The sequence below is a fragment of the Cryptotermes secundus genome, unplaced genomic scaffold (assembly GCF_002891405.2).
Source record: "Cryptotermes secundus unplaced genomic scaffold, Csec_1.0 scaffold540, whole genome shotgun sequence".
In the NCBI taxonomy this organism is placed as follows: Eukaryota; Metazoa; Arthropoda; class Insecta; order Blattodea; family Kalotermitidae; genus Cryptotermes; species Cryptotermes secundus.
Window position 1 is genome coordinate 1,213,947 of NW_019742447.1, and position 26,635 is coordinate 1,240,581.

Here is a 26,635-nt window from a genome sequence, read left to right on the forward strand (position 1 = left end):
TGTACAGCACAGCGTTAAAAGGAAGTGTGTGAAAATTTTGTATTACATATTTTGTAAGTTACAATTATGCACATTATAAAGGACCATGTAATAGTACCAAGAAATGAAATAAAAGGAAGATGTTTTAATGTAAATTTCTTATTCAGTTGCGCTGTATTTAAAATGAGTTTTTCAGGAATAAAACTGTTGAGAAATGTAGGTTATTACGTAACGAGGTTCCCTGATGTCCATTTTTGTCTAATTTACATCAAAATAATCTAAACGTGTCCAATATTACACGTCTCGCAGTACTAAGAAAGTTCAGATTAGGCTTTCCAGATTTTTTGGGCTGTGCTGCATCCATCTTCCGGGTTGAGTTGAGAAAATTCAGGGTGTGACTGCATAATATAGACCGGCTGCAAAGAAGGTAGACACTCAGATGTAGGACCGCGGGTGGGGTGGGAGAGGAGCACCGTCCGGGCCAATAGGAACAATGGAAAGAAATATAAGAAACAAAGCGGTATTGGGCCTCTGTGTTTTCATCACAGGAGGGGCATGGAAGTATGAGAATAATAAACGGCTCTTTTTCAGACCACGGTACTGTCGTCGCAGGGAAACATGAAATTGTATGAAAAGACAGCCTTCGTCGGGGTCATTGCGGACCGGAAGTGAGAAAGAAGCCCTATATTTAAGGGCCCAGGTGTTATGTGGCTTTTCTTGTCCTTTGCTATAATTTTCTGCTTAATTTCCTTCAGAAATTGGATAAGACGCTTCCACGGCCTGGTCGGGGAGACCAACTCCTACCTATTCGTGTCACCCGGCTGGAGCTTGAACTTTATCGTTTCCTTTGTGAGCCGGTTCAAGCGTCGAATTTTTTGTGTAGGATACTTCTGTTAACGAATCGGATACTTTAGCCAAGGTATGATAAAATAATGTGTTCCGTCAAGGCACCGGCTGATTTTCATTTAGAAATATTCGTTGTCATTCGATTTGCGATAATGAATTACTATCATTCACTCATTATCAGTGAAAGTATGTACTCTTCAAATTCTTGATACGGCTGCATTTAACCCGCCATGACAATATTTCAAACGTGGCTAATCCTCTCCACCAGAAACCACCGGCTTCTACCGCGAGATGGCAGCGTTTTGGGGGACGTGGTGTAAATTGGCTGCAACAGATGGCGTGGAAGCACAGCACAGCAGTTAGTCAGTGCCCTTGCGTTCGAGCTTGTCAGTGTTGTGTGTATGGCTCTGTGTTTCCTCTGTTCGTGAACAAGTTCGCTGATGGTACGCGGGTGACGGCGCAAGTACTCAGCACAATTGTATTTTTACGAGCGGCCTAAAACAACGTGTGTTATACAATATTCTTTACTTGTTGTACTGTAGACGCATACAATCATTTTCACAGTTTTATTTACGGAGCTTTAGGATTTCAATATTCTGACAGCCTCGAAACGGGTTTGAACGGGTGTCAGTCCAAATAATTACTGTCACTTTCTTAACGTGAATGTAACACACATCAAGAAGAAGATGCCTCTCTTTGGTAAAAAGGATCCTGCGAAAAAGTCGAAAAAGGATTCAGATAAACAGCCCTCTGTAGAAGACAAATACAACTTGAAGGAACTGCTAGGAACGTAAGTAATATTCAGTGTTTACAGTGATGTCCAGGAGTGTCTATATTCAGTCCTGCTTACAAATCGGAAGTCCCTTGAAACGTAGTTCGTCGTTTGATAAGCAAATCGAACTGTAACGTGTATATTAACGCAAAAGTGTATTCTTATTAAAAATTTGGTTGTGACAGAACAGAAATATTCAAGAAACCAGTAAAAGACTTGCTGTAAGCGTTATGAAGTGAAAATGTGTAACACACAACTAATATTTCCTTCGATTTTAATTTAATAACATAGACTGATATTTCCTTGATTTCTGAATTTACGTTTCATACGTTAATTAAGTGAAGTGAGATATTCTGAAAATACTTGCGTTAACCACTTATCTGGCAGGTGGCTCGGTTTTTAATGTAGTGTTCTGGGTCCATGATCCGAAGGTTGTCCGTATTTTCCCCCATTTAGTACATATTACTGTAATTTTTATTAAACTTGATATTGCAGTTATATGCCCAAATTAACGTCTATCCTAACGTAAAAATTACAGCGATAGGTCTGATTACAAACTCCATCATAAAATATTGAAATTATCGAGGAGCCTGTGTGTTAATGAAGAATGTTAATGCATTGATCTGTGTGGAAACTAAGATTATAATGGAACATCACCCAAGTTTTCGTTGACCCGATGTTTTTAATTACGATTTACTGTATAGGTGATGCGTAAATCTAATGAGTGATACTATGATGCAAAATAGCTGAACTGCAGGCTCTAGTTTCATCTTGTATAATGGAGTCCGACATATTTACGCATTTCCCTGCGATAAACGCAGGCCTAAATTCATATTAAAATCGACCAGGGACGTGGGCTTACATCTCATGTCATCATCTTTCCTTGTTAACCTTGGAATATCATTATTTGACGTTTCATTCGCCGGTGATCAATAAGCAGTGACAACATGCGGATGTGGTAGAGCTTTTCCTAGTAACTGAGGTTACATGTACATATTCTGCCCTGCAATTCCGTTGGTTTGGTGCTGCAAACGCTGTATGTCTTGTCATAGTGCTGTGTGTTTACCTGTTAACGGTTGGGTTGTGTTTAGGTGTCAAATTGTGCACGATACCGTTCGAAACAAGCGGCGTCAAACGTCACATACGTTGCTTCTTTCGCCTAGGAATGGAATTCTTTCTGCTAAATTAGGACAGTTAATATAATTATAAATTCCAGTTGTGTGTACAGAAGGAAATTCAATCACGAAACGGGGTATTAAGGACAGGGTAGAATAAGCGGAGTATGACTTCTTTTGAAATAAAATTGTCGCTTTGGAAAGAAGTAGCAATGGGTCTTTGATTTCTGATTTCAATGATAAAAGCAAAATATAAAAATACTTCACAAGCATAAACCACAGACATATTTAACTTAAGTAAAAATGAAAATGTTTTCGGTTAGTATCTTAAATGAACTTAAATTTCAAAATTTTAACCGCTTGGCGCACTATAGACACCATAATGCTGCTCTATCCTGACGTAACCTACCCCAATTCAACCTAATGCAATTTCGAAGAGCGGTGATCTCACTTGAATTATCTGTTTGCTAGAGAATTACAGATATTTAGGGAATTTTGCATATCATTCACCGTGAGTCTGTTCCTGTTAAGTGAACACAACAACATAACGACATACAATAATTATTTTCTTTCCACTTATTTTACAAAAGTATCCCTTGTCATACAGGGAGTTTTAAACTTTAGAGTTAGCTATGTAGGCCTACTGCCACCTAAAAGGACACCTTTTAAAACAGAGATTGACAGACGACCCAACTTGTGAAAGATACTTACAAGAAGACGAATCAGCCACACGCATCCTATGTGACTGTGGGGCCATAGCTTATTTCAGATTTCGTCACCTGGGTCAGTTCTTCATGGAACCAAGTGACTTCTGTGACGCCCCCATAAACAAAGTCCTGCATTCCATTCGAAGTGTAGGATTAAAAAAGGGTTAATCAAGGGGGAAGCACAATAGGTCATTGAAGGTCGGGGTGCAAGGGCCGGATTTTATGGCCCACCCCTTACACACATACATACATAGCTGTGTAGGCCTAATTTTATTCTGCTATTGAAGTGCCGTTTGCTGAAATCGTAGCAAATCAAAGTAGCCCCAAATACTTGCTAATCTGGGAGGAAGTACATCGTAGGTTATTTCTCTATGTCTCATCTTTAAGGAAGGAATTATTGCAAATCCAAGACAGGAACTCACGAATTGTTTTCTTAATCCGTGAAAGGAAAAAGAACAAATCCCGTGGCCTGTAGTCCGCAAGCGAACTATACCGACCGAGCAACCGCCGCTTGTCGGCAAAGTTAGTGCCAACTTTTGCGGATAGAGGGTGTCACGTGGTCAGCGATCTATATTAAGAATTGCTGGGTAACCACTATTATAGAATAAGATATTTATAAGCATGTGCTACAGAAGGCCGGATGGACAATGCCTAGGCCTTTTTTGTTTTACAATATTTTTTTTACAACAAAAAAAAGATTCCGCTGCCGTTAATCTCAGTTTTCTAGGCTGTTTAATCCGTGCAATATATTACAAAATACGTGTGTGTGAGTTTGAACTTCTGTGGTGTCTCAGATGAGGATAATGCGCAGAAACTGTTGTCTTCCGCATCGAACCGCGTACAGAGGAGGATAATTCCTTCTTATATGAGAGTGGCTCCGAAATACGCTCACAGATATTCGTGTAATTGTCAGAGAGTGCAGGGAGCTGAAAATGAGCAGCTTTGCATCACGGAAAAGCAAGTGAATATGGCGAGAAATGTACAGTGAGATATGTATAGTCATGACATTTTTGATTTGTCAGGAAAATGAAGTGATTCATGGCTTTCACGCATGCGTCAGTCCTTACCTTATGTCCTGTGGAATGTGTCAGTCTCTTCAGGGTGTATTGCCATATGCTCTTTATGTTTATGAACCTAATGTTTGTGCGTGTAGATTCGTTGCCAGTTTTATGATTTTGAAGAGGAGATTTCTGAAGGGAATAAAGATAAATTTGTCCCTGGGCGTAACTAATGAAGCACCACGCCATGAAGGCGTAAGGGGGAGTCGATGTGTAGATCCACGTTTTCTTGACCTCGGCAAGAGATGGAAGTGATTAGTCAGTGGCATGAAGCTGAGTACTCACCTCGAACCAGTGCCGAGGTCAAGAATACGTGGATCTATGCATCCGCTCCCCCATACGTCATCACGGCGTAGTGCTTAATCAGTTAAGCACAGGCACAACTTTATCTTACCTAACCTCAATCAGGAGCCGGTTTTCCTGGACGAGGTTGCACTGTTCGTCACCCCTTTCAAGCCAATGCTGGGATATCAGCTGCAGATAAGATACGGCTACCTTCAACATCCTCTCATTTTACTCTATAATTTACCCAGTTGAGAAAGTGTCGTGAGAAAATAAAACGTGAGCCTATTATTCAGTAAGAACTGAATTCTGAGTGAACCTTGCGAGGAGCAGTAGGCCAACTTGAAATTGCCTCATGTTTATAATATCCGATGCAGTTCATACACAAGAAAGAATCAAATTACAAACATGCGAATGATCTCTTGTAAAAGGACTCACTGTAATGCAGTAAGTACTTCAGTAGGACCGCGCCATAGCTCAAGCGGTTAGTCTCTGTCTTCCCGGGTTCGATCCCGGGTCTGGTCAAGCGGGATTTGTGGTGGACAAAGTAGCGCTGGAGCAGGGTTTCTCCGAGTACTTCGGGTTCCCCTGCCAATCTTCATTCCACCAATTGCTCCACAATCACCCTCACCTATCACCTGGGGCTGGTACAATAGGCCAGAAGTGGCCGCAGTACAAGGGACTTAGTCCCACCCCACTAGCAATAAAAAAAAAAGAAAATACTTCAGTAACCCGTCTCGTTTCATAAATCACGATAGCTCAGTATTATGGCTGACCAGGGTTCGAATTCTGCTAGGGGCAGAAATTTTCCCTTTGCTAGAAGGTCCGAACAGATTTTTCGGCTCACCCTGCCGTCTGTCTCTCTTTCCTCCTGTGATAAAGCGGTCAGTGCGTGAAGCTGACCACTCACTTCCGCCTAGTGACGATTTGTGTATAGAATCCATAGAGATTTGCCGCCTTGCCCGCTATGCATCTTAGGCGTTGTGCGCATGCGATTGTACAACTTACTCATATTGAAGTCGTGGTCATGTGACCTTTTTAGATTCTTGCATTTATTCTAATGATATATTTTTATACCTGAAATGCATTTGGAATAAGACATTCAAGAGAAGCAATAGAAAAGTGTGTTCGAATGCTAGGTTCTAGACAAAATATTTAAGAATCGGCCATAAGAAAGTTTCTGTTACAACGTGTTCCATTTCCTTCGTAAAAGTAAACATTTTTGTCGCCTTCGCGACATGCTTGGTACACCACGCACAATAATCATGCTCATTGTCTAAGTAAGGAAATAACAGACGTACCATCCGTCATGGAACTATCTCTGTAGTCGATGAATGATTTTAGATCCGTTTTAAGGTTACAGATCGGCGTAGCGATGGCACTCCTACTTGAATTTCGAGGTGTCAGCTATACTTACTGCAGTTTTCTTGGTTTTCTCCGTCCCTCCATGTAAATACTGGGAATTATTTCAGAAGACAGCACGGCCACTTTCGCCCAAATGCAGTCTCCATCATTTGTAGCCATTATACAGTTTCGCATCTGACTCACTATAGCCAGGGCAGCTTGAAACTGCTGTTCAATCAACGAGGAGTCGAAAATTAAAGCAGAATTGACATGCGACATATGCTACCCCTGCTGCCGAAGCCGTGTCTTGGTATTTTATGTGTGAAATGCGCAGTTATTGACGACAGAGGCAGGTGTTAGGGTGAAGTACAATTAGAGGAGGAAGCCACCGTGAACTCCTTTAAGGTATATCAAGGCACGCGACTGGAATAACCGAGGGAACTTTGATTATGAGGGTCGAACACCATGACGTTAATAAGCTAGCCAACAAAGACCTTGAAGTTGTTCTGAGTTATTTTCCATAGCAATTTATATGCTCTTTACAGAGAGTTGGAAAAGGTGGCCCCTTAGCGGAGCCCTGTATGTAATCACACAGTGAAACTATGCTTTGTCTGAAACAACTTTGAATGCACGGCATACACTGAGTCACAACCCTAATGCAGAAAAGTCCTTTGTGTTCAACGAGATATCCGGTTTGGCGATTTGAAGTTCACATCGTGTGTTTAAAATAGAATGCGATAATTTTCTAACGATGACGTATTGGTCCATGTCACTATCTGATGATGTCTCACCCTCAGAGATGTTTTAGGCACATAGTTGTTTTGTTCTTCTTGATATCGATAATGTCTTGAGTTTCCTGAGAGACAGGCCTAGAATTAGAAAGATTATACTCATCTTACTGCCAGATAAAAGTAAAGCTATCCTTGCAACGTGCCATGGAGGCCCAGAGTGTTGTGAGACGTTGAGGCTCCCACATTTTCTAGACAGTCGGCTCACAGATGGCTGTGAGGTTGTCGGCCCCCTTTACTCCCAGAAAGATTCCTGGAACTCATTTCTGTTAGAGGCTGAGTAGACCCCAGGGTAATCTAAGTATTGTGGCTTCCCCAAGTGATCGATTAAATCCTCATTTTAATTGTTTTGTCGTGGAAATATCCTTTGATTTTTAAATGATTAACACTCAGACTTTCAGCCATACATTTGTGTCATGAGAAATTTAGGATTCAATCCGGTTGTAGTTACATTTGCTACAAGGGCCGCGCCATAGCTCAATCGGTTAGTCTCGCTGGCTTCCCACCGAGGCGGCCCGGGTTCGATCCCGGGTCTTGTCAAGTGAGATTTGTGGTGGACCACGTGGGGCTGAGGCGGGTTTTCTCCGAGTACTTCGGTTTCCCCTGCCAATCTTCATTCCACCAACTGCTCCACAATCACCCTCACCTATCATCTTGGGCTGGTACAATAGGCCAGAAGTGGCCGCAGTACAAGGGACTTAGTTCCACCCCACTAGCATTAAAAGAAAATTACATTTGCTATATGTATGTATTCAAATACAGAACTCTAACAACAGGCGACTCCGACACGAACCAATGAGCAATTCTGTCGCGTGCATATTTCAGGCGGTGCATTGCAGTCCCTTGCACTGCGTAGGCGACTGTGAGGATGTCGATGCAACATGCAAAATGACATGTATTTGACACAAGATTGAAATACGAGAACAAGTAGGATGTTGCTGATTTTATGTGAAATTGAAATATTAATATTTTCGTAGAAAATATTTGTTCGAGTTTGTCTGCTGGGGGATTTTAAGCTATAGAATTGTTTGCCCATCATGTTACTTGAAATTATATGAGTTTATAAATGAATTTTTACAACGTAGACATTGAATTAAAAAAATTGAAAGACTGAATATTTTACTTCAGCTTTACCTAACTGTAGTCATCTGATAAATTTTTATAGCGGCGAATTTCGTAATGAAATTAGATGAACGGAAATAAAATAACAATAGTAAGATTAGAAGTTTTTACGGCGGTGAGTATCAAGGATGCCAAGTTTCTTTTTGTTGAAAAACTTTTCCCAGCATTGAGACTGATTGTGTACATATCTTCTGTAAATCCATTGATCCATTGACTGTTTTTACACAGATGTTGTGCGTCTGTACTACACGACTGCAAACCTTCACCTTCATTTCTTGGGGAAAAAGGGGGACACAACCACTGCAGAAACTTGATTCACGATAATCTTCTTCGGTTAGCGGTGCCAGAACGTCCAGTGAGCTTGTTCCCATTTAGTAAACTGCCTTAAATTAAGATAATCACGTTTTCCTTATGCTTTGCTTTAAATTGTAAATTAATTATAGGAAGCTGTACTTTACATTTTGTATTTTTTAAATTATGTTTCTAACTTTCAGTTTTTTCTTGAGAATCGCTGATGTAGTGTCAGATGTTATAGTGCTTAATGCATAGGCATAATGAACTGAAAAGAATGTTAATTGTAGTAGTCGTGGCCCCATTGACATACTGCCCCGGAATTTGCCTGAAGGAAATCGCGAAAACTTCAGGACAGCCAGTGTCTCTGCAGAGATATGTACAAAAGTAAAGGTAAAGCTATCCCTGTAACAGGCCTTGAAGGCCCATAGGGTTCTGAGACGTTGAGGCTCCCACATTTTTCTCTGGATAGTCGGCTCACAGATGGCGGTGATGTCGTCAGCTTTACGCGTCGGCGGCACTTTACCCCCAGAAAGATCCCTGGTACTAATTGCTGTTAGAGGCTGAGCTTACCCCAGGGCCATGGTGCGACTGGAGGGATTAGGTCAATTTAAAAATCCAGTGACCTCATCGGGAATCGAACCTGCGATAGCAGGTAGCTTGTAGCATAGTGCCGCAACCAGCTACGCAACCGCGTGCCCCGAGATTCGAACAAAGCACCTCCCACATAGCTTGAATCACTTTTGTATTTTGGTACCAACTTTTCGGTACAACCTACTGCTTCCATCTTAACAGTACGAAGGTACCGAAGTATTTGACGCTGCGTGTATCACTAGAATCCAGGCGATAGAAGTGAGTATATTCCTTTCATTGATAGCAGGTATGTTACTGAAATTAAACTGGTTCAGTTTTGTATCGTTTAGGCCTTCTCATGTGTCTTTATAACCTCCTCCGTTTCGTACCAAAGATCGGAATGTTCTCCATATACACTTTCATGAGGTCATACTTAGGCACAGGGGGAAATTGTATCTTTTTTTGACCCTCCAAAACTCCCCATGTTATGTGCTATTTTATATCTGAAACTTTTAATTTCAGTTCTGTGCTTATATTCTTAATATCAGAATGATCCCCCCTACCTAAAACACTTTGGAGTTCTAAGATTTTAGATTTCCACAGGGGTGGTTATGAAAATTCTTTCTCATTTTATACGCTCCCATATTAGAAGTTTAAAGCAGACATTAATAGTTTTGAAGAGCTCTGTCGTCTAGGTTATAACGCTGTGTAGTCTGGCGAAATCAACCGACATTTCAGGATCGAAGAATAATTTAAGCAGAAAAAAAAACAATATGAAACAGGTAGCAATAAACCCATACCAGACTTCACGGCATTATATCCCAGAAGATACCACTCTGCACATTCACCTCTGCGAGGCCCTCAAATCCAACAATGTTGTCACGTGTATGGTTTGGACTATTGAAGGGTTTTGAATTGGATGATTGGATTTATTGACATCTTATACACTCCGCTTGGAACTAAAAGTAATGCAGCGCCATCGCTGATCTATAGACTTTACAGTTCACCGTCTCACTGTCACTGCAATACACATAAATTCTTATTTTCACAGCCTAATTCCACTCTTGCCATCTCTGCTCAGTCATTCGACTGTCATCTCCAGACACTCTCACAATTGTCATTCTAGCAGTCAGAAGTCAGAATGTCTTTATGACTGGCAGTTTACCGCCAATCAGTTCGTCTTGGCTCCAAGACTCAACTGAACCCTTGCGGTCATAGCCCTAATGTTACACCCTTTCCGACTAGTGGATGGATCTGCCGTTTACACTTGTTCCTGTTCCTCGCCAGTGCAGTCATTATGGGTTTCAAGTCTCGCGGGTCTCGTGATCATATTTTACTGTCTCAGACTCAAGACTCCACCAACCTGGAGGGCCAGGTCCCCGTATTGATATCCCCCAGGAACAGGATGGCCCAGTTATACCCCTAAGCACTGGGAACGTGTTTGCGTCGCAACGGGTTGTTTACCAAGAATCTCTTGCCTTAGCAACGACATTGTCACGTTGTTTCGTCTCCGCGGGAGAGTGTTTACCAGTCGTTTCCTAAGAGTGGATGTCTTCTCTGGCTCTCCTCTGGACGTCATGTCACAATATTTACTGTTAAGATCATAATTTTTGTATGGCTTATAAAAACAGCTTAGATATTGCTAATTAATTAATCGTTTCAAGTGTTTGTGGGTTAAATGTGTTTGAGAGACTCTGGTCCTTAATATCGGTGTAATATCATGGACTGTTACTGTGTTTAAGGGTAGTACCTACATACTTGGTTTTCTTTCGAGGCTCCGTTTGGTTTTCTCTTGTATGCTTAATTGTTCATAGCAGTGATATATATTAATACAGTTCCTAGTATGACCATCAACTTCATTTATGGGGTTCGTTGCTTCAGTGTCTTGAAATTGTCACAGTACATGCTGTAGAGTTTTTCTTGACCAGTTGGCAGTTATACGGCCAGTCTATAAATTGTCTAAATCCAATGGAAACCCATATGTTCACCACCATGCTTACAGAAAGTCCGCCATTGAGGAAGCTCAGTGAGATACATTTTAATATTATTCCCCATCTGCGCACAGTTCTTTCAAATGGCCTCTTCCCTTGGTATTTTCACAAAATTATTGTGTGCATTTATCTTCCTCATATTCCTCGATCTCTTTGACTTTATCAGACTCACAACATATATGACGAATGACATATTATGAGACAAATTATGAGACTAATTATTATATTTTCTCTGTCTTCCTGTCACTTTCTTCTGCTTCTTCACTGATATTTACAACTTCGGAACAGTGTAGGCACTAAGCTGCTTTCTGATCGGTGTCTGATTACGTGTCTTTCGAGAGGAAATTCCAGAAGTTCAGGAGATTATCTGTCTTGAACTCAGAGAAGGCAGTTCATCAGTGCCTGAAGGCCGATGATTTCATATTTTACGTGATTAAAATCGTAATATGAAAATGAGGATGGACTGAGAAAAATTAGGTTCATGTCCTTGAAAAAATCTGAAGTCCCTCGTCCGCTTATTTATCTGTATGACAGTGCATTTTAATAGACGTATCTGTCTAGCTATGGCTCTGCAGCCCGTTGTTAGAATTTGGTCGTCTTTTCAGTTTTTTAATCTGTACACAGTCGGTAGAACTCCTTGGACTGGGAATCAGCCCGTCGGAAGGCAGGTACCTGCACACAGGACGGCACAAACAGAATAAACGCACACAAATATCCATGCCTTATGATCCCAGTGTTTGAGCCGGCGAAGGCAGTTCATGCCTTAAATCGCGCGGCGGCCACAGTGATCGGCAATAGACGCATCTGAATATTGTAAATATGTTCTGAAATGAGTTTTATGTCCTGGAAAATTACACTTAAGGCTTTAAATCGGTGGTGGTTTGCATGCGAATGCTCATGATGTGTTCGTTTTATTATTGTGGAGGCGTGAGACAGAGTGTCTTGGTACTTTGGCCGTAAATGGATCCAATGTTCTAGTCCCTGAAGATGGATGAGAGAATGGAGCAATTTCGGAATGACAGATTGGTGCGGAAACCGAAATACTCGGACAGAAACCTGCCTTAGTACAATTCTGTCTATCACAAATCCCAGAGGAACTCTCTGGTATTGAACTCGTGTCATGTTATGGAAACGCCCTTAAAATTAATTACATATATCGCCCTACCCATCGAACACCGCGTGTTCCTTTCCAGGAGTTAAAGCAGCAGTACCTGAAGATAAACACTCACCGTTGTCTGCAGTCGAGGACTGCGACGCGTCTCGATTTTCCAGTCTTTCCAAGCGCGCCTTCGTGGCTTGATGCGTGGGCAGACCGGCAAAAATATGCTCTTGTACAACAATACGAGCACACTTTCCAGTATTCGTTGGATTTTGTAACTATGTAAATGGCAGACAAAAGGAATGTAAAATTTAATTCAAGCGGCTGGAAAGAAAGCGATGCCGGTCCATTAAGGGATGGTGTCACATACATGGCTAGAAAGGACCTAGTTTTGATAGTCGATCTCCTGGTCGAGATTCGAACCTGATATTTCATGAATATAAGTCAGACACGTTACCTCAAGGCTGTCTCGGCTAAGAATAACTTACCCTCTGTTTATCAGCTTCTCTATCGCCACATTCAGCGTCATTTGCATGTCTCCTCGACTTAAATTTTGCGTAGTTCGGGACATGCACGTTCATGAAGTTGAAGCGCAGGTACGACACATGAACGCTTAGTCTATCTTTGCCTGATAAACTTTGTTTCCAAATGAATGTATCCTGACTCGTGCTACTTAACATTTGTTGCGTTGTGTAGTGTATGTTATGTATATTGAAAGGAAATTGTTTCCTAAGAATAATAATATATTGAAATTTAGTGTCATGTTGTGTATGGTATATTGTATTCAGTTTCAGTATCACAATATATGTATAATTCTAAGATAATTATACGGTTTCTACATTACGACATATTTCGGCCACTATTTCTGACCATCATCAAGCTGTAATTACGCAGTCCCTCTCAACTTTCTCTTCTATCCCCCCTCTATTGGCCAATGTTTGCAATTGGGAGAAGGTAGTATTGTTGTTTACAATACAGGTCTTTAGTTTTAGACTTAAACAAATGTAAATTATGTAAAGTTTTGTTCAAATTTTCCGAAGGGTACCCGTTATTCGCAATACAAGCGTATTTCAATTTTGCATCGCCTTAAATTTGTTTTACATAGCTACTTTGTTTTCAGTTAAAATATAATAACTTTAAATCGTTAAAATTAGACCAGTATTGGCCAGTTTTTATTATTATTGTTATTACAATTTATTTTTATTTTTATTTTATTGAGATATATAGTCAATTATCTTAGAATTAGACGTACCTGTATATCGTGAGAACGAAACTGAATAAAATATTTTTTAAGAAGTTTACTTATTTTTTAAACTTTTTGAAAAATTTCTTGGCGTAATTGGTGAATTTGACCGTTGTAAACAAAGTGAACTGATTCTTACCATCATTCATGCATTTGAATGCTAAAATATAAAAATATTTGCGTACTGCCTACGTAAATTGCAAAAATGCGTCTTTTAGCTTCGCCGTATCTGTTTACCTGACTCTTCGCATCTGACAGCTGGATATCTGCTGAAAGAGTTTTCCTGAAATTTGATACTGAAGAATGATACTATTTATCACTACGAGTATATTTAAATTTTGGCTAAAATAAAATAATAGCGGACACTTTACATGAAGATCTAAATACATTTATGCTGTCACCCCAGCATAACTCCAAACATTTATCGAAGCTATAAGTGTTACAGTAAACTCTTTAGAGGAAAATGAAACACATTTTAAGCCCAATACACTTTTCCATGCAAGCTACGATATTCCAGATAATTAACAGAAGGGGGTCGGCGAATGCTCCAGAAATTTTATGCTCTGCATACGTTTTCCCAACTTGTTAATCCAGCTAATGCTTGAAGTTTAGAGAAAACGTGAATGTGCTGAGAAAAATTCGTAGGGTTTAATTTCATTTAAATATTTCCATCTGCATAGAGTGAAGAGAGAACTCAGTAACTGTGTAGTTTAGCAGTGATTTGCCCTTGTGGAATGCTTCTGAGTATCTGAAAGTTTGTAGACATCACATTCTGAGTCACTTCTCATATTTGCACATCACAGATAAATATTTAATATGAATTTTTTTCGATAAGTTTGCAAAAAAAATGCAGCAGACAGTTTTATTGAAGTTTAAATAATCAGATTTAAGAGTACGGATGACATGTTGACATTTCCCTGAACTTTTAATCATTTAAACATAACATTTATACCAAGTATTGGAAAGCGCGTTAGAAGATGTGGGCAGCATCTTCTGATGCACTGATTTCGTGAATACTGGTAATGAACTATGCAATTTACACAGTTATCCGTTTTTTTTGTGGTTATTGGAAGAAGCTTACAAATGCCTTTTTCAAAATTTGTGTAATATAATCCCTTTACGATCCAGAAAAACACGCAACTTCTCTTTCGGCCCCACACCGAATACATTTGCCCACATCCGCTTCAGCATTAGTCACATAATGTGTGAACACCGGCTTTTGGGTGACGTATGTCTGATTCGAGTTAATTTGTTAAATCGAATTCGATTGATTCGAAAGATCTACTACATTTCCACTATTCTTATAACTGTTTTGGAAGAGCCCCGCTTTACAGGAAATTTTGCCCTGTCGAAAATATGCAGTGTGCAGTTTCTCCCACGTCATTTGTTACAGACCGAAACGTCCAAAACAAGGAGGTCAGGTTGTCATAAATTACCCAGTGAAAATTAATTTTGAACGAAAGAAGAGATTGTAGTATTTCTATGTAAAATTTCATATTTTACTCTTGATATTTCGAGATTATTCATATATTTTCTTACCTTCTGTGGGTGTCACTTGCAACTTATAGTCCCCTCCAAGCTGGACTCGTCTAGGTGTGAAGTCAAGCTGAAATTGGTTATTATTTGTAGTTCTGCTGTTGAATCACAATATTTTTTATGATATTGTGGCATGTAGACCCGTTGCTAGCCAATGACTACGAAACAAACAACTAGGCAGCGACCGTTACTAGGCAACGGCCCGTAAACAGAAACATAGTAATGATGTTTTCTGTGCAGTCTGTGCGTATATTTATAAGCATGACTGTTAGTGAGGGTCCAGCCAGTCAGTTGAATTGAGGTAGTTGATTGCTAAGTGAGTTTATCAGTTAATGAAATGCTGAGGTTTAGTTGTTGTGAGCTGTTGCTGTGAGAAGCTGGTAGATGAGGTCGGGGATAGTTCGGAAGCCCATAGGGGAAGGGGCGACGTCCGCCGTAGGAAGCCGCTACCGGGCAGCGACCATTGAATACGTTACTGTTGACACTACTGTTTGTGTTATAATGAACTGTAAAGTGTAGTCACACGCTGTATCAAAGATTCCAAGAAATCCGATCATCAATCCAAGACCCATGTATAGTCACACTCCATAAAATCCTGACAATCTTTATTCTGTATGAAAAAAAAATGAAGGATTAAAAGCACAATTTCAGAGTATTTCATGGTGGTGAATATTGGAAACACTCATAATTAATTATAATAATTTTAACGAATGAACCAGTTATAACCAAAATCTATATCACCAACGAATTATTCGCATCAGATGATATCGACTTGAGTTTGGCAGGTGCCTGGTTCTAGAGTAGCGGCAGGAATATCGATTATCTCGAGGTTTTCTTCCTCCTACAGGCGAATACAAGTGAAATGTTTTGAAATAGACCACACCCAATTCTGTCCCATTTCATTCAAAGTCGCCAATCTTGAACATCCTCTCATGTAAATGTATGCTAAATATCTTGAGTAATCGAGACAACAAGGCATGTACTGTCTTCGCTCGCTTGGAAACCGGGATCGTGGGTTCGAATCCCACTCAGGGCATGGATGTTTAGTTTGTGTGTGCGCGTTCTTCTGTGTTTGTCTACAGGTAGAGGCCTTGCGAGGAGCTGATCACCCCCCCCCACCCAAGGAGTCCTACCGAATGTGTAAGATCTAGAAAAACCGAAGTGAGCGGAGAAGTTCATGGAGGTAGGCCTAGGCCCACTGGGGCTGTAGTGCCAAGGAAAAAAAAATATAGACAACATTGTTAAATAACCTGCTGTTCTTCAACGTAATAAAAGAGCGCCTTTCATACACATCTGAGTTTTGAGACATTGCTCATGTCAGTAACTTGCAACGTATGAATTCTGACGGTTTCATCCTGTTAGTGTGGCTTCTTACTTGATGGCTTGTGTGTTATTTATTTATAAATGTAAGAAGGTAAAATTTTCGTGCCTATAGAATTACTTATGGATTTACTTAACGCTATATATGTGTAATGTTTCTAAAACTGTGGTATGACAGGACAAACGTGAACTTATTGCGGGTAGCTCGTAACTATATCCCGAGTCTCGTTTAATGTAGCTCAGGATAAGCGTTTGTCTACACATTTTGACGAATTCTGGTATGCAATTTAAAGTCGGACGAAAAGACCAGAACAGCAAATAGATGGCGTGCCCATACGAGGTTTTAGTGATAAGCATAGGAGCATACACCTACAAGTAACTTAGAAATGGAATTGAAATAAGCGTACACTTAACCCTCTTCGCAATGAAAGCGTATTTGGGGAGTGGACATAAAGTTTCAGTCATTATTAACTTCGGCAATAGACGGATGTGAGTAGTGAGCTTCACATTCCAGCCTCTGTACCTCTGGGGCCCACGGAAGTCATCGTGCTGGAATCTGGTTGGGCCAAAGGCACGGTCTTGACGTGGTGAGAAACTTTCAGATTCATGCCAAAAACAGACCTCGGCTCTTCATACCAGGGCTAGTAATTTTACTGAATGAGATATCCAGGCCGCTAACCTTTTAAAGCAAGTGTTTGCTGAACGCACCATCTGCTTTAACATCAAGAAATTCTCCATTTTGCTCATGTACTGTTTAATGGGTTTCATATGTTTCGTTTTTTACAAAATAAACAGTTATTTCTCTAAACAGCATAAACCGGCTGATATTTGTATTAGAGAACCATTGTGTTTCTTGTGAGGTACGAACCGAATTATTATGTTATATTTAGATTAATTTCGTGCTTCAGGGTGTTAGGTGTGGTGGAAGTTATTTGCTATTGATGTTTTAAATTCGTCACGACACCTCGGGATACGAATCTTCTCCTTTAGATATGATAGTTGTCCCGGCAAGCACATAAAATTGGAGGGTAAATGCAGTAGCCCAAAACAATAAATTGTATGTATGTGTATAAACATGTGTCCGGAAATGCTTCGATAACGAAGTACAGCCATTCAAATGTTTTCCAGCAACAGCAGGTTTAGAACTAGAGAACGGAAGTAGCGTATGCTAGGGACACATTTGAAGGAAAATAGAGCTCAGAGTGGACGATGTGAACGACTACTTGTCTTTTATCACTGCCAGCCTACCCATTCCACATAAAAATATACAGTTTTTCCTGTTAACAGCGATAGTGAGTTTATCAACAGTCAGGTGTTGTTTTTTTCTGCGTCATAGTTGATTTGTTAAGTCTGTGCTTAAAATGTTTTACTAAATACGCTGATGTGCACCCAAATCTCGGTGAAGCCCATAGTAATTGTACAGCAGCGGTAAGGTTGACGCGGAGAGCCATCCGTAACGTATACTTCCAGACACGCACGTTTCACGACATTGATCGTTCTGTCAGGAGACCACAGAAAATGGAGAAGTGTACGAACAGCTCATGCGGAAGAGTGCGTACTGAGCACACAGAGGAACATCCCCGTACTAGCGTTCGTCGAACACAGGCTGCCGAACATGTGGCTCAGGCGACAGTGTGGCGGGTTCTCCATGAACATTTGCTGTACCCGTACCGTTTGCAACGGGTACAGGCTGTAGGTCCGCTTTATTTTCGTCCACTTCAAGAGTTTTACCAGTGCTTGCTTCGACAGTGTGATGAAGATCTTTTCTTTAGCAGCTATATAATTTTCGTGGACGAAGCAGGCTTCACAAGGAACGGCATACTAAATTTTCAGAACAGGTACAATTTGGAGTGACGTAAATCAACACAGCACAGTTCAGTGCAGACATCAGCAGTGGTTCTCAGCGTCTGAGCTGGTGTTGCTGGGACTGTTTCGTGGCTCCATTGCGTTTTGTCTTATAGATTCAGTGGCGCTGCTTACCGGCACTTTTCGGAGGACAGTGCCACAGTTTCTGGATCGTGTAAGGTAAAATGTAAAGTTTCCCCCGTGCTTAACTAATTAAACACTATGCCACGAAGGTGTATAGGGAGTGGATGTATAGATCCACATTTTCTTGACCTGGGCACTAGCTTGAGGTGAGTGGTCGGCTTCACGCACCGGGCGCTTTAACTCCGTGGAAAGGTTCCTAGGTACCCATTGGATAGGAGGTTGGGTGGACCCCAGAGCCGGTCTGGACGACGTGGAGAAGAGAAAATTCTTGACGATACCAGGACTCGAACTCCGACACTTCTATCGTCAAGCCCGTAGCCAGTCGCTATACCGATTGAGATATCCTGGCTCCTTATTGGATACTGTCCCATCGGAAATTGGAAGAAACGTATGGTTCATGCATGATGGCGCCCAGCCGATTTCAGCTATGTCAGCAGAAATTGCCTTGATACTGTCTACACAGGGCGATGGATAGGAAGACAGGACTCAGTATTCTGGCCAAGTCGTTCACCAGATCTGAATCCCCTTGATTTTTTGCTTTGGTCACATCTAAAAGATTACTCTTCAGCTTTGGAGACTGTATGGGAACTGCTGAAGCTCTTTCAAAATGTCTCACCTCGGTCCGCGACACTGCTGTCATTTTTCAACGCTTCCTTCAATCCACGTACCGTCGGGCCAATACTTGTGTGGCAGTGCAAGGCCAATATTTCGAGCTTATACTCTTAACTCTAACAACAATTGTTACCCCCTGTCATTGTAAAGTATAACTTCATTTTTAGTCGATTGTTGCATTATTTCGTGAACAAAACTCTTACTATTTATGACATTTGTATGACGAATTTTTAACCAAACCTGTTCTTCCCTGTGACATTAATAAAGCTACTTCTGTAACTGAAGTGCTACTATCCTACTGTTGCAGGGAACAGCATGGCGACTGTGTGTTCCGTTGTTGAATTGGGACGCTGGCAGTGATAAAACATATGTAGTCATTCACGTCATGCACCCTCAACTCCAGCTGTCTGTAGAAGTGTCCCTAGCATCGTTACCTTTGTACCCACAGACCTAATTCTGCTGTTCCCGGAACAGACAAAACATTTCCATACATATATTAATATAATGTATTTTAGATGTTCTGGGTCATAGTACTCACCTAGTTCTGGGACTTGATATAAACAAAGACTTTTGCGGAGGAGTGCTATTGTCGATTAATCCAGTGATTGAGACTAGCTCTTTCTAACGGGTCCAACTGAGTAGATCTATCCTGCCCCATCCACCTGAGGACTGAGACAGATCCAGTCTCCGAAAAGTTGTGGTTTTTTGGGATAGAGTCCAAAATAAGCCTAATAGTTCTGTACTATTTTTCCTACTCCTGGCTTCCAGCTCGAATGGCATATTTGAAATGTGCGAGCAGAGGAAGTGTCACTCTTGCATTGATTTCATTGCATTCTCGCTGCCGGTTCCAGTTTAAAAGTCGACGGTCTGGTAGATCTTATAAGAGGCAGGACTGCTGTGCCATTATGTTGTTTGTTGAAGTAATTGAAATGTACACAGGAAGTTGGAACTCATTATTTAAGTCCGATTCTTATTTGGAAAAGTAAAAACTTTAGAGGAAATGAGACTACCCGGATTATAAGCAGCACTGAAAGAAGGAAAGCGATTTCTCTCCTGTCAATTCGGGCGAACGTACAGAAAGCCAAAACTTACAATGTATTCCTTACATGAAGCATACTTTCATACTGAACACATTTGCATTCCTACAAATCTCTCGTTATTAATGTTATATTTATGCAATTGAAGTTTATACTCCAAAAGTAAAGCGCCGTTAATTCATGAGTTGGTGTGTAGATGGTTAGAAGATGGGATATTGTTTTAACTATATTGCGTTTCCGTTCTTGCTAATGTAGGTGTGTTATGTCTGGAGGGCATGGTTATTATCAGTTTAACCATTAAATTAAATTCGCTTAGTGGGGGGTGGAGTCCAACTGTGTCCACTCGGCACGGCGGCCACTGATTGGCCTATTGTAGCCTGCCCCGGGTGATTATGATGATGGAGAATTTGGTGGAATGAAGATTGGCAGGGGAAACCGAAGTACTCAGAGAAAACCCGCCCCACGCCACTTTGTCCACCACAAACCCCACTTGGCCAGACCAGGGATCGAATCCGGGCCGCCGCGGTGGTAAGCCAGCGGCTAATCGCTTGAGCAGTGGCGCGGCCCAGTTTAACTATTGTTTTGAGAAGAGTCGAGGCCTCTTACGTAAATTCAAATTCTTTCTACCTTACATTTCAGGGTGTCTCGAAAGCTTGTACCACCACCATAGACCTGTTTATAAATGTTCACTATAAACAATGACCGTCGTAATTTATAAGAGCGTTTATGTTGCATCATCATATAAATTTCATATTCATATATTAGAGACATATTTCATGATCACCAAACCATGACATGAAGATAGGTAACAGATGTTTTGAAAATGTAGCACAGTTTAGATATTTGGGAATGACGATAACAAACCAAAACTTGATTCAGGAGGAAATTAAGAGGAGATTTAACTCGGATAATGCTTTTATCTTCTCTTGTGCTGTGCAAAAACATAAAAATCACAATATACAAAACTATAATTTTGCCTGTGGTTCTGTATGGATGTGAAACTTGGTCTCTGACTTTAAGGGAGGAACATAGACTGAGGGTGTCTGAGAACAGGGTGCTGAGGAGAATATTTGGACCGAAGAGAGATGAAGTGACAGGAGGTTGCAGAAAACTGCACAGTGAAGAGCTTCATAACTTGTACGAGTACTCTTCTCTAAGTATAATTAGAATGATCAAGTCAAGGAGGATGAGTTGTGCAGGACATGTAGCACGAATGGGGGAGACAAGGAATGCGTATAGGATATTGGTGGGAAAGCCAGAAGGAAAGAGGCAACTGGGAAGACGAAGGCGTAGATGGGTGGATAATATTAAAGTGGACCTTAGAGAGATAGGATGGGATGGTATGGATTGGATTGATATGACTCAAGATAGGGACCAGTGGAGTGCTCTTGTGAACACTGTAATGAACTTTCGGGTTCCATAAAATGCTTGGAAGTTCTTGAGTAGCTTCACATTTGGCGGGTTCTCAAGAAGGGCTCAGTTCCATGAGTGAGTCAGTGAGTCGTATTGTTTGTGAGTAGTTGAAGTTTCCACAGTCGAAGGTTCTTCTCGATCTCTGTTATTTTACCACATATTTAAGTGACAAGATGATTCGCTCGTTGTTGGTTGGTGTTCAGTTCACTCATGTGCTGAGTGATGCCAATGCAAAACGGAGAACTCGCACTTTCAGTCGGGATCACGAAGCTGAGGAAAAAGTTCCACATTCATTTACGGAAATAATTCGATTTCTGGCTTCAAGGCATGCATTAGTCAGGCCTCCGAGCAGTACTCAGTCACCGAACTTCCGTATGTCAGAGAATATCTCCGTAATTGAATTCCGTATCACTCAAGAAATCTTTGAATTGGGGATTATTCATTCCCTTTGATCTGGTGAAATTAACAAGCTTTGAAACCAGTGTAACAACATTCATCATTTTGAAGGAATTTATTTACAGATATTCATGATGCATCAAGCAGTGACTTATTGCAAAATTCGGATTTGTTCTCTTCTTCACATCAGTGATGATAAGTGAAGACACGCCACTTTTCCTTTCGGCCATATATGGTGCTCTGTCCATCACTAGTCAGCTGGTTTGCTTTGGATCATGCAGACTTTTGAGCGCCTCCTTGACTCCGTACAAATCTGTGCCTGTAATGGATCCTTTCATTCTGGTTAAAGCAGCTAATTTATCAGCTATATTGAACTCCATGTCGAGTCCCCAAACAAAAGCAGTAAGTGGCATTGTCTCCTTCACATAGATACCTTCTTCCTCTGTCACAGAAAATAATCCCTTAGCAGCGACATTGATTTATAAACTTTCTTCACCCTTGTGAATTCCACAGTTCGTCTTCCAGAGATGAATCTAGATGAACTAATTTTAGAAATTATTTTTTTTTCGGGAGATACAACTGCATCTAAGCATTATTTTATTATTTTCCGTCCACTAAAGCGTTTCATATTTTTCTTGAGATTTGAGAAACCGCGTAACAAGTATACATTCTAAATTTCCTTATTAAAATCCGTCACAACACAACAACAAAACAGTTGATGTTTAACAGTATTTTGCTAAATAGCTTAAGAACACATTAATTGTGTATTTTGCCTGTTGATGGCTTTCTAAAAAGCCGAAACATATAGCAAAATACTGTTAAACATCAACTGTTTCGTTGTTGTGTTGTGACGGATTTTAATAAATAAGTTTATATGTTTAACACAACAGGATGCATCCATTGGAAAAAAAATGTACACATTGCATTGTGTGCTTGTAAGTTTTAACTTTTGAATAAGCTTTGCGGTTGGGCAAGACGGTTTTGAAACTGAGATTTTACGTCTCGTCTCAGCTGGTCATGTACGAGTATTATACTACTAGATTGTGATTTCGTAGTCTCTCTCAGTATTATTATTATTAGCAGAAATGATGGACCCGGCATCCTCTTTAATGCTAATAAAGAAATACCCTTCACTCCACCGATTTTCAAATGTACAACAACTTTTCTTTGTTCTACTGCAGCCGTATGAGAACACTACAGTTTATTCAGAAATACTCAAGAAAATATGTCGCGTGCCGGGAATCCGGAAGGTATACTTCCATGGAAACGCAATAACAGTGGGCCGTTGCCTAGGAATACCTTAAGCAACAAATGCGTTTCCCTGGAGATGAAAGGACAACAGAGGTTTCGCCGCGTGACTGCTGCCGAGACCAAAGGCTCCTACGTGGTGCGCTATTTTCCGTCCGAGACTAGGTTGTAAAAGTTTAGCTTCAAAGGGACCAGAGAGTCCCGTCTGGGAATTCGCGGGAATTCCCAAGGGACTCGGACCCGAGAAAGACTGCGCTGGCAAGGGCCAGTAACATGTAAATAAGACAGATTCTCCCTCTCGTCAGAGAGGACGCCCCACAAAAAAAATAACAAAACAAAACCGTAACGTTCAACAGTAATAAATATCTGGTCATGAGCCCAAGATGGGGCTCGACACCAAGACTTACTGACTGACTGAACGTCAGTCGCAATGTGACTTGGTCTTGGACCAGAGAGTTGACAGTTGAGTTCTAGAAGTTGCCGAGAACAGTTCAGTTTGTAGCTGACCTTAGAAGAGTAATCAGCCTTCAGTTTGACTTCGACTATAGCAGAAGCAGTTATTGTGATACTGATTGTGAATATCGGTACTTGTAAGTATAGAGCAGAGTGGCCAATAAACATATGCGCCAAATCCGAGATCTGCGTGAATTTATTTGTCGCGTTACATAGGCAGCACGCGACAATATTAACCCACTTGGATTTTATTCATCATTATCCCTGCTGAACTGAAGTTTCGGTTTAATAGCAATCAGCTGCTCGCGAGAAACTGACAAACCACTTTCAAACATTCCTTCCAGTTGCGCTTTTTGTCTTCTTTATTTCAGTAAGTGATAATGTAAGACAGGTATTCCCGTCTATTGGAAAGGAAACTCTGCTAATGAAGTGTTTACAGCGATAAACGTCGCTATACAACCGCTCTGTTTGAACTTGGCCAAACACTAGCCAGAACTGTTAAATCTCCTTTAAACCAATACAACGACAGTTCGTCAACATGTGGTCTCTCAGCAACCACTCGAGTTACAATATTGTTATCTCGCTTCAAGAGAGCGGAGGAAAAGAGATCAATTTTGCACACGGCAAGTCGCGAAGAAGTATTGACACAGGTGTTGAAATAAGCACTATGGACCGATCTGATCATAGTGCGGTAATATAATGTTAAACATCGTCAACACCTGTCAGTAAAACATCTCGTCTCTTATATTCGACGGGAATTTTGGGTTTCAAATATTCATCGGCTTCGATATATCGGTTTGAACATACAGTGCGGTCGCAGTTTATTCGAGGTTGCGTTCCTGAAGACCTCGCATAATTGAAGACATGTTTTGAAACAAATATATGATTCTTGCCGAATATTTTTTGGGATGGGGAGATTCTTATTATTTCAAACCTTACGAACAAAATGAGACTTATTACTATTTTTATATCTCATTATTTCATATTCGCGTAATTCAAATTCGCATACAATGCGACTGCACTGTATTTCGAGAATATTATTTTAAATTTTTTTTTTAGATTTTCATGGGCAGCACCTGGTACGCCACGGGTTGCACATTACTTGTATGGAAGTAAAAGCCTGTCAGATTAAATAAATGAGCATTACACGGGACTTAAATCGGCAACGATGTAGTTACTGTGGGTAATAAATCGTTGGGAGAAAATGTACGTATTAGGATTTATCTGCCTCACATCGATTATAGCAGCTGTCGTTCAGATTTATAATGAGGGTTGGAGAAGAATAAATGAAGGAAATGTCTGTTATTATTCACTTTGAAAACGTACCAATCAGTCTGCATCTCGAAATATTAAATGATGTCAGGAAAATTGTGAATTTGTCGCATATATATTTTTATGAAATGATGTTTCTTATTCAGAAGTAAGAACACAAGTTACGAGTGTCTGAAGATAAGTACTCAAATAGAAGAAGAATGTAAGAAGCGATAAATTGAAGATGTTACACAATGATAAACTTCGTGAAGTACCGTAGTCTCCGTAATGCTTTCAAGATAGTGAAATACGAGTATATGAGATTAAGAGGCCCAGACTGATAGAATGTAATGTACATGTCTGCCCACATGTTTCTTCTCTGAAAACATTCGACGGGTTTTAGTGAAATATGGATTGGGTGGGGCCCACACAAAAATTCATTGGGCGAATTCCGTGTTTTTCATATCCGTTACTTATAAACTCCTGTTTCATATCAAGATCAAATTGAACTTTAATTAAGTTTTGCAAAATGCCTAATCGTATAAAGTAACTAATATTACATAACATTTATGAATATTTACAAAATATAAGGAGAAATATTCTCTGACTCTGTACACTGTGGTACTTTCAATTTTTATTCGTATAGCAACAGTAAATTCTAGTTTTTAATAGCTAGACATCAACATTGATGTAATCAAAATGTAGAAAGGAACGAACTTGGAAAATATGCACGGGCTTTTTCGATGGTGTACACCTTTTCCATCTTGTTTTATATAACAATTGTTAAGACCGCAACGAAATTTCTATAACTATAGGTGAGGCTGTTCTAGGCTATGACGGAGATCAAAACCGGCAGAATACAACTCCAAGGAGTGCCTATGATGACGTTTGAATGCCACACTAATTAGCAAATTCAGTTTTCCAGGTCAGCAGATGTCAGCATACAACATTCCATAAGTTCGAAGGAGTTTAAGCCTCAAAAATATTATCAGAAAGCAGATAATAATGTCTTGGAACAAGTCTCATCACTGGCTGCTTTTTTCCTTGGCTTATAATCGTATATATTTTTAATGGCCGTTCCAGCACATTCAGGGCCTAGGCCTCTTATTCGGTTCCGTAATCAATTTTCACAGACGGTAAGAATCCTTGGACGAGTGATCAGCCCGTCGCAAGGCCTCTACTTCAACACAGGACAACACATACACTACACACAACAAACATTCATGCCTTGACTGGGATTCGAACCCACGATCCCAGCGTCAGAATGTGCGAACACAGTTCATGCCTTAGACTGGCTGTGATCGTATATACCGTTTAAAACTAAGAGTAATTTCATATAATTCTTTTATTTCTTTCGAATTTCTAGAAGTAATATTCATTGACCCTAATATACCCCTTTCTTTCAGTGCAAATTTCTGAGTTCTGATTTTTTTTTTTTTTTTTTCNNNGTCGTTCATTAGCATCATCTTATGCAGTAGACCGTGTGGTCTTTTGCGGCTTCACTCCATCACTTCAGTGGTCGTCTTGAAAGTTTTCCGGTGAGCTTGTATTTTACAACCTGTTCTGGCACTGCTATTTTTTCTTTCTTCATAACTTCTCACTTGTAGTTAGTTCGGTGATATTGATTAAATATGACTACTGACCGAATGCTCAAATTTATGATCAAGAAGTATGTTATTTATTCATGGGAGATGTAAACGTCGGCCTCGATGCATCATTCGGTAACATGCAGGACTGGAAAGGAGTATGGCTGGAATCAGACAAAGTTAGTAGCATGAATGATTTTGTATCAAATGAAAAAAAACTTCCTGTTGCATTCTAAATGGGTGTTAGACATGATATATGTCATATCATAATATATATTCCACAATAGCGACTGGCTACGGGCTGGACGATCGATGGTCAGAGTTCGAGTCCCAGTAGGCTTAAGAATTTTTATTTCTCAATGTCGTCCAGACAGGCTCTAGGACACCATATGCTCTTTCCCTGGGGGGGGGGTGAAGCGGCCGGGGCATGAAGCAGGCCACTCACTCCAACTGCTTTCGTGAAGTAGTGCTTAATTAGTTAAGCACAGGGACAACTACACTTCTCTACCTTCATATTTCACGACTGCAAAAATAAATTTATCACACCCATGAAAGTAGTAATGTTGAAATGTGTGACAGAAGTT

General features: G+C 40.4%; 1 protein-coding gene across 3 annotated transcripts in view; it reads left to right on the forward strand.

The window, feature by feature from the left end:
• Window positions 1-1,210: 1,210 nt before the first annotated feature.
• LOC111873203 (calcium/calmodulin-dependent protein kinase type 1) overlaps window positions 1,211-26,635 on the forward strand; it is a 310,803-nt gene continuing 285,378 nt past the window's right edge. For all 3 annotated transcript variants that reach the window (XM_023867717.2, XM_023867716.2, XM_023867718.2), the window contains exon 1: window positions 1,211-1,615. In XM_023867717.2, the coding sequence (XP_023723485.1) occupies window positions 1,512-1,615 (104 nt within the window). In that variant the 5' untranslated portion in view covers window positions 1,211-1,511. The remainder of the gene's footprint in view (window positions 1,616-26,635) is intronic.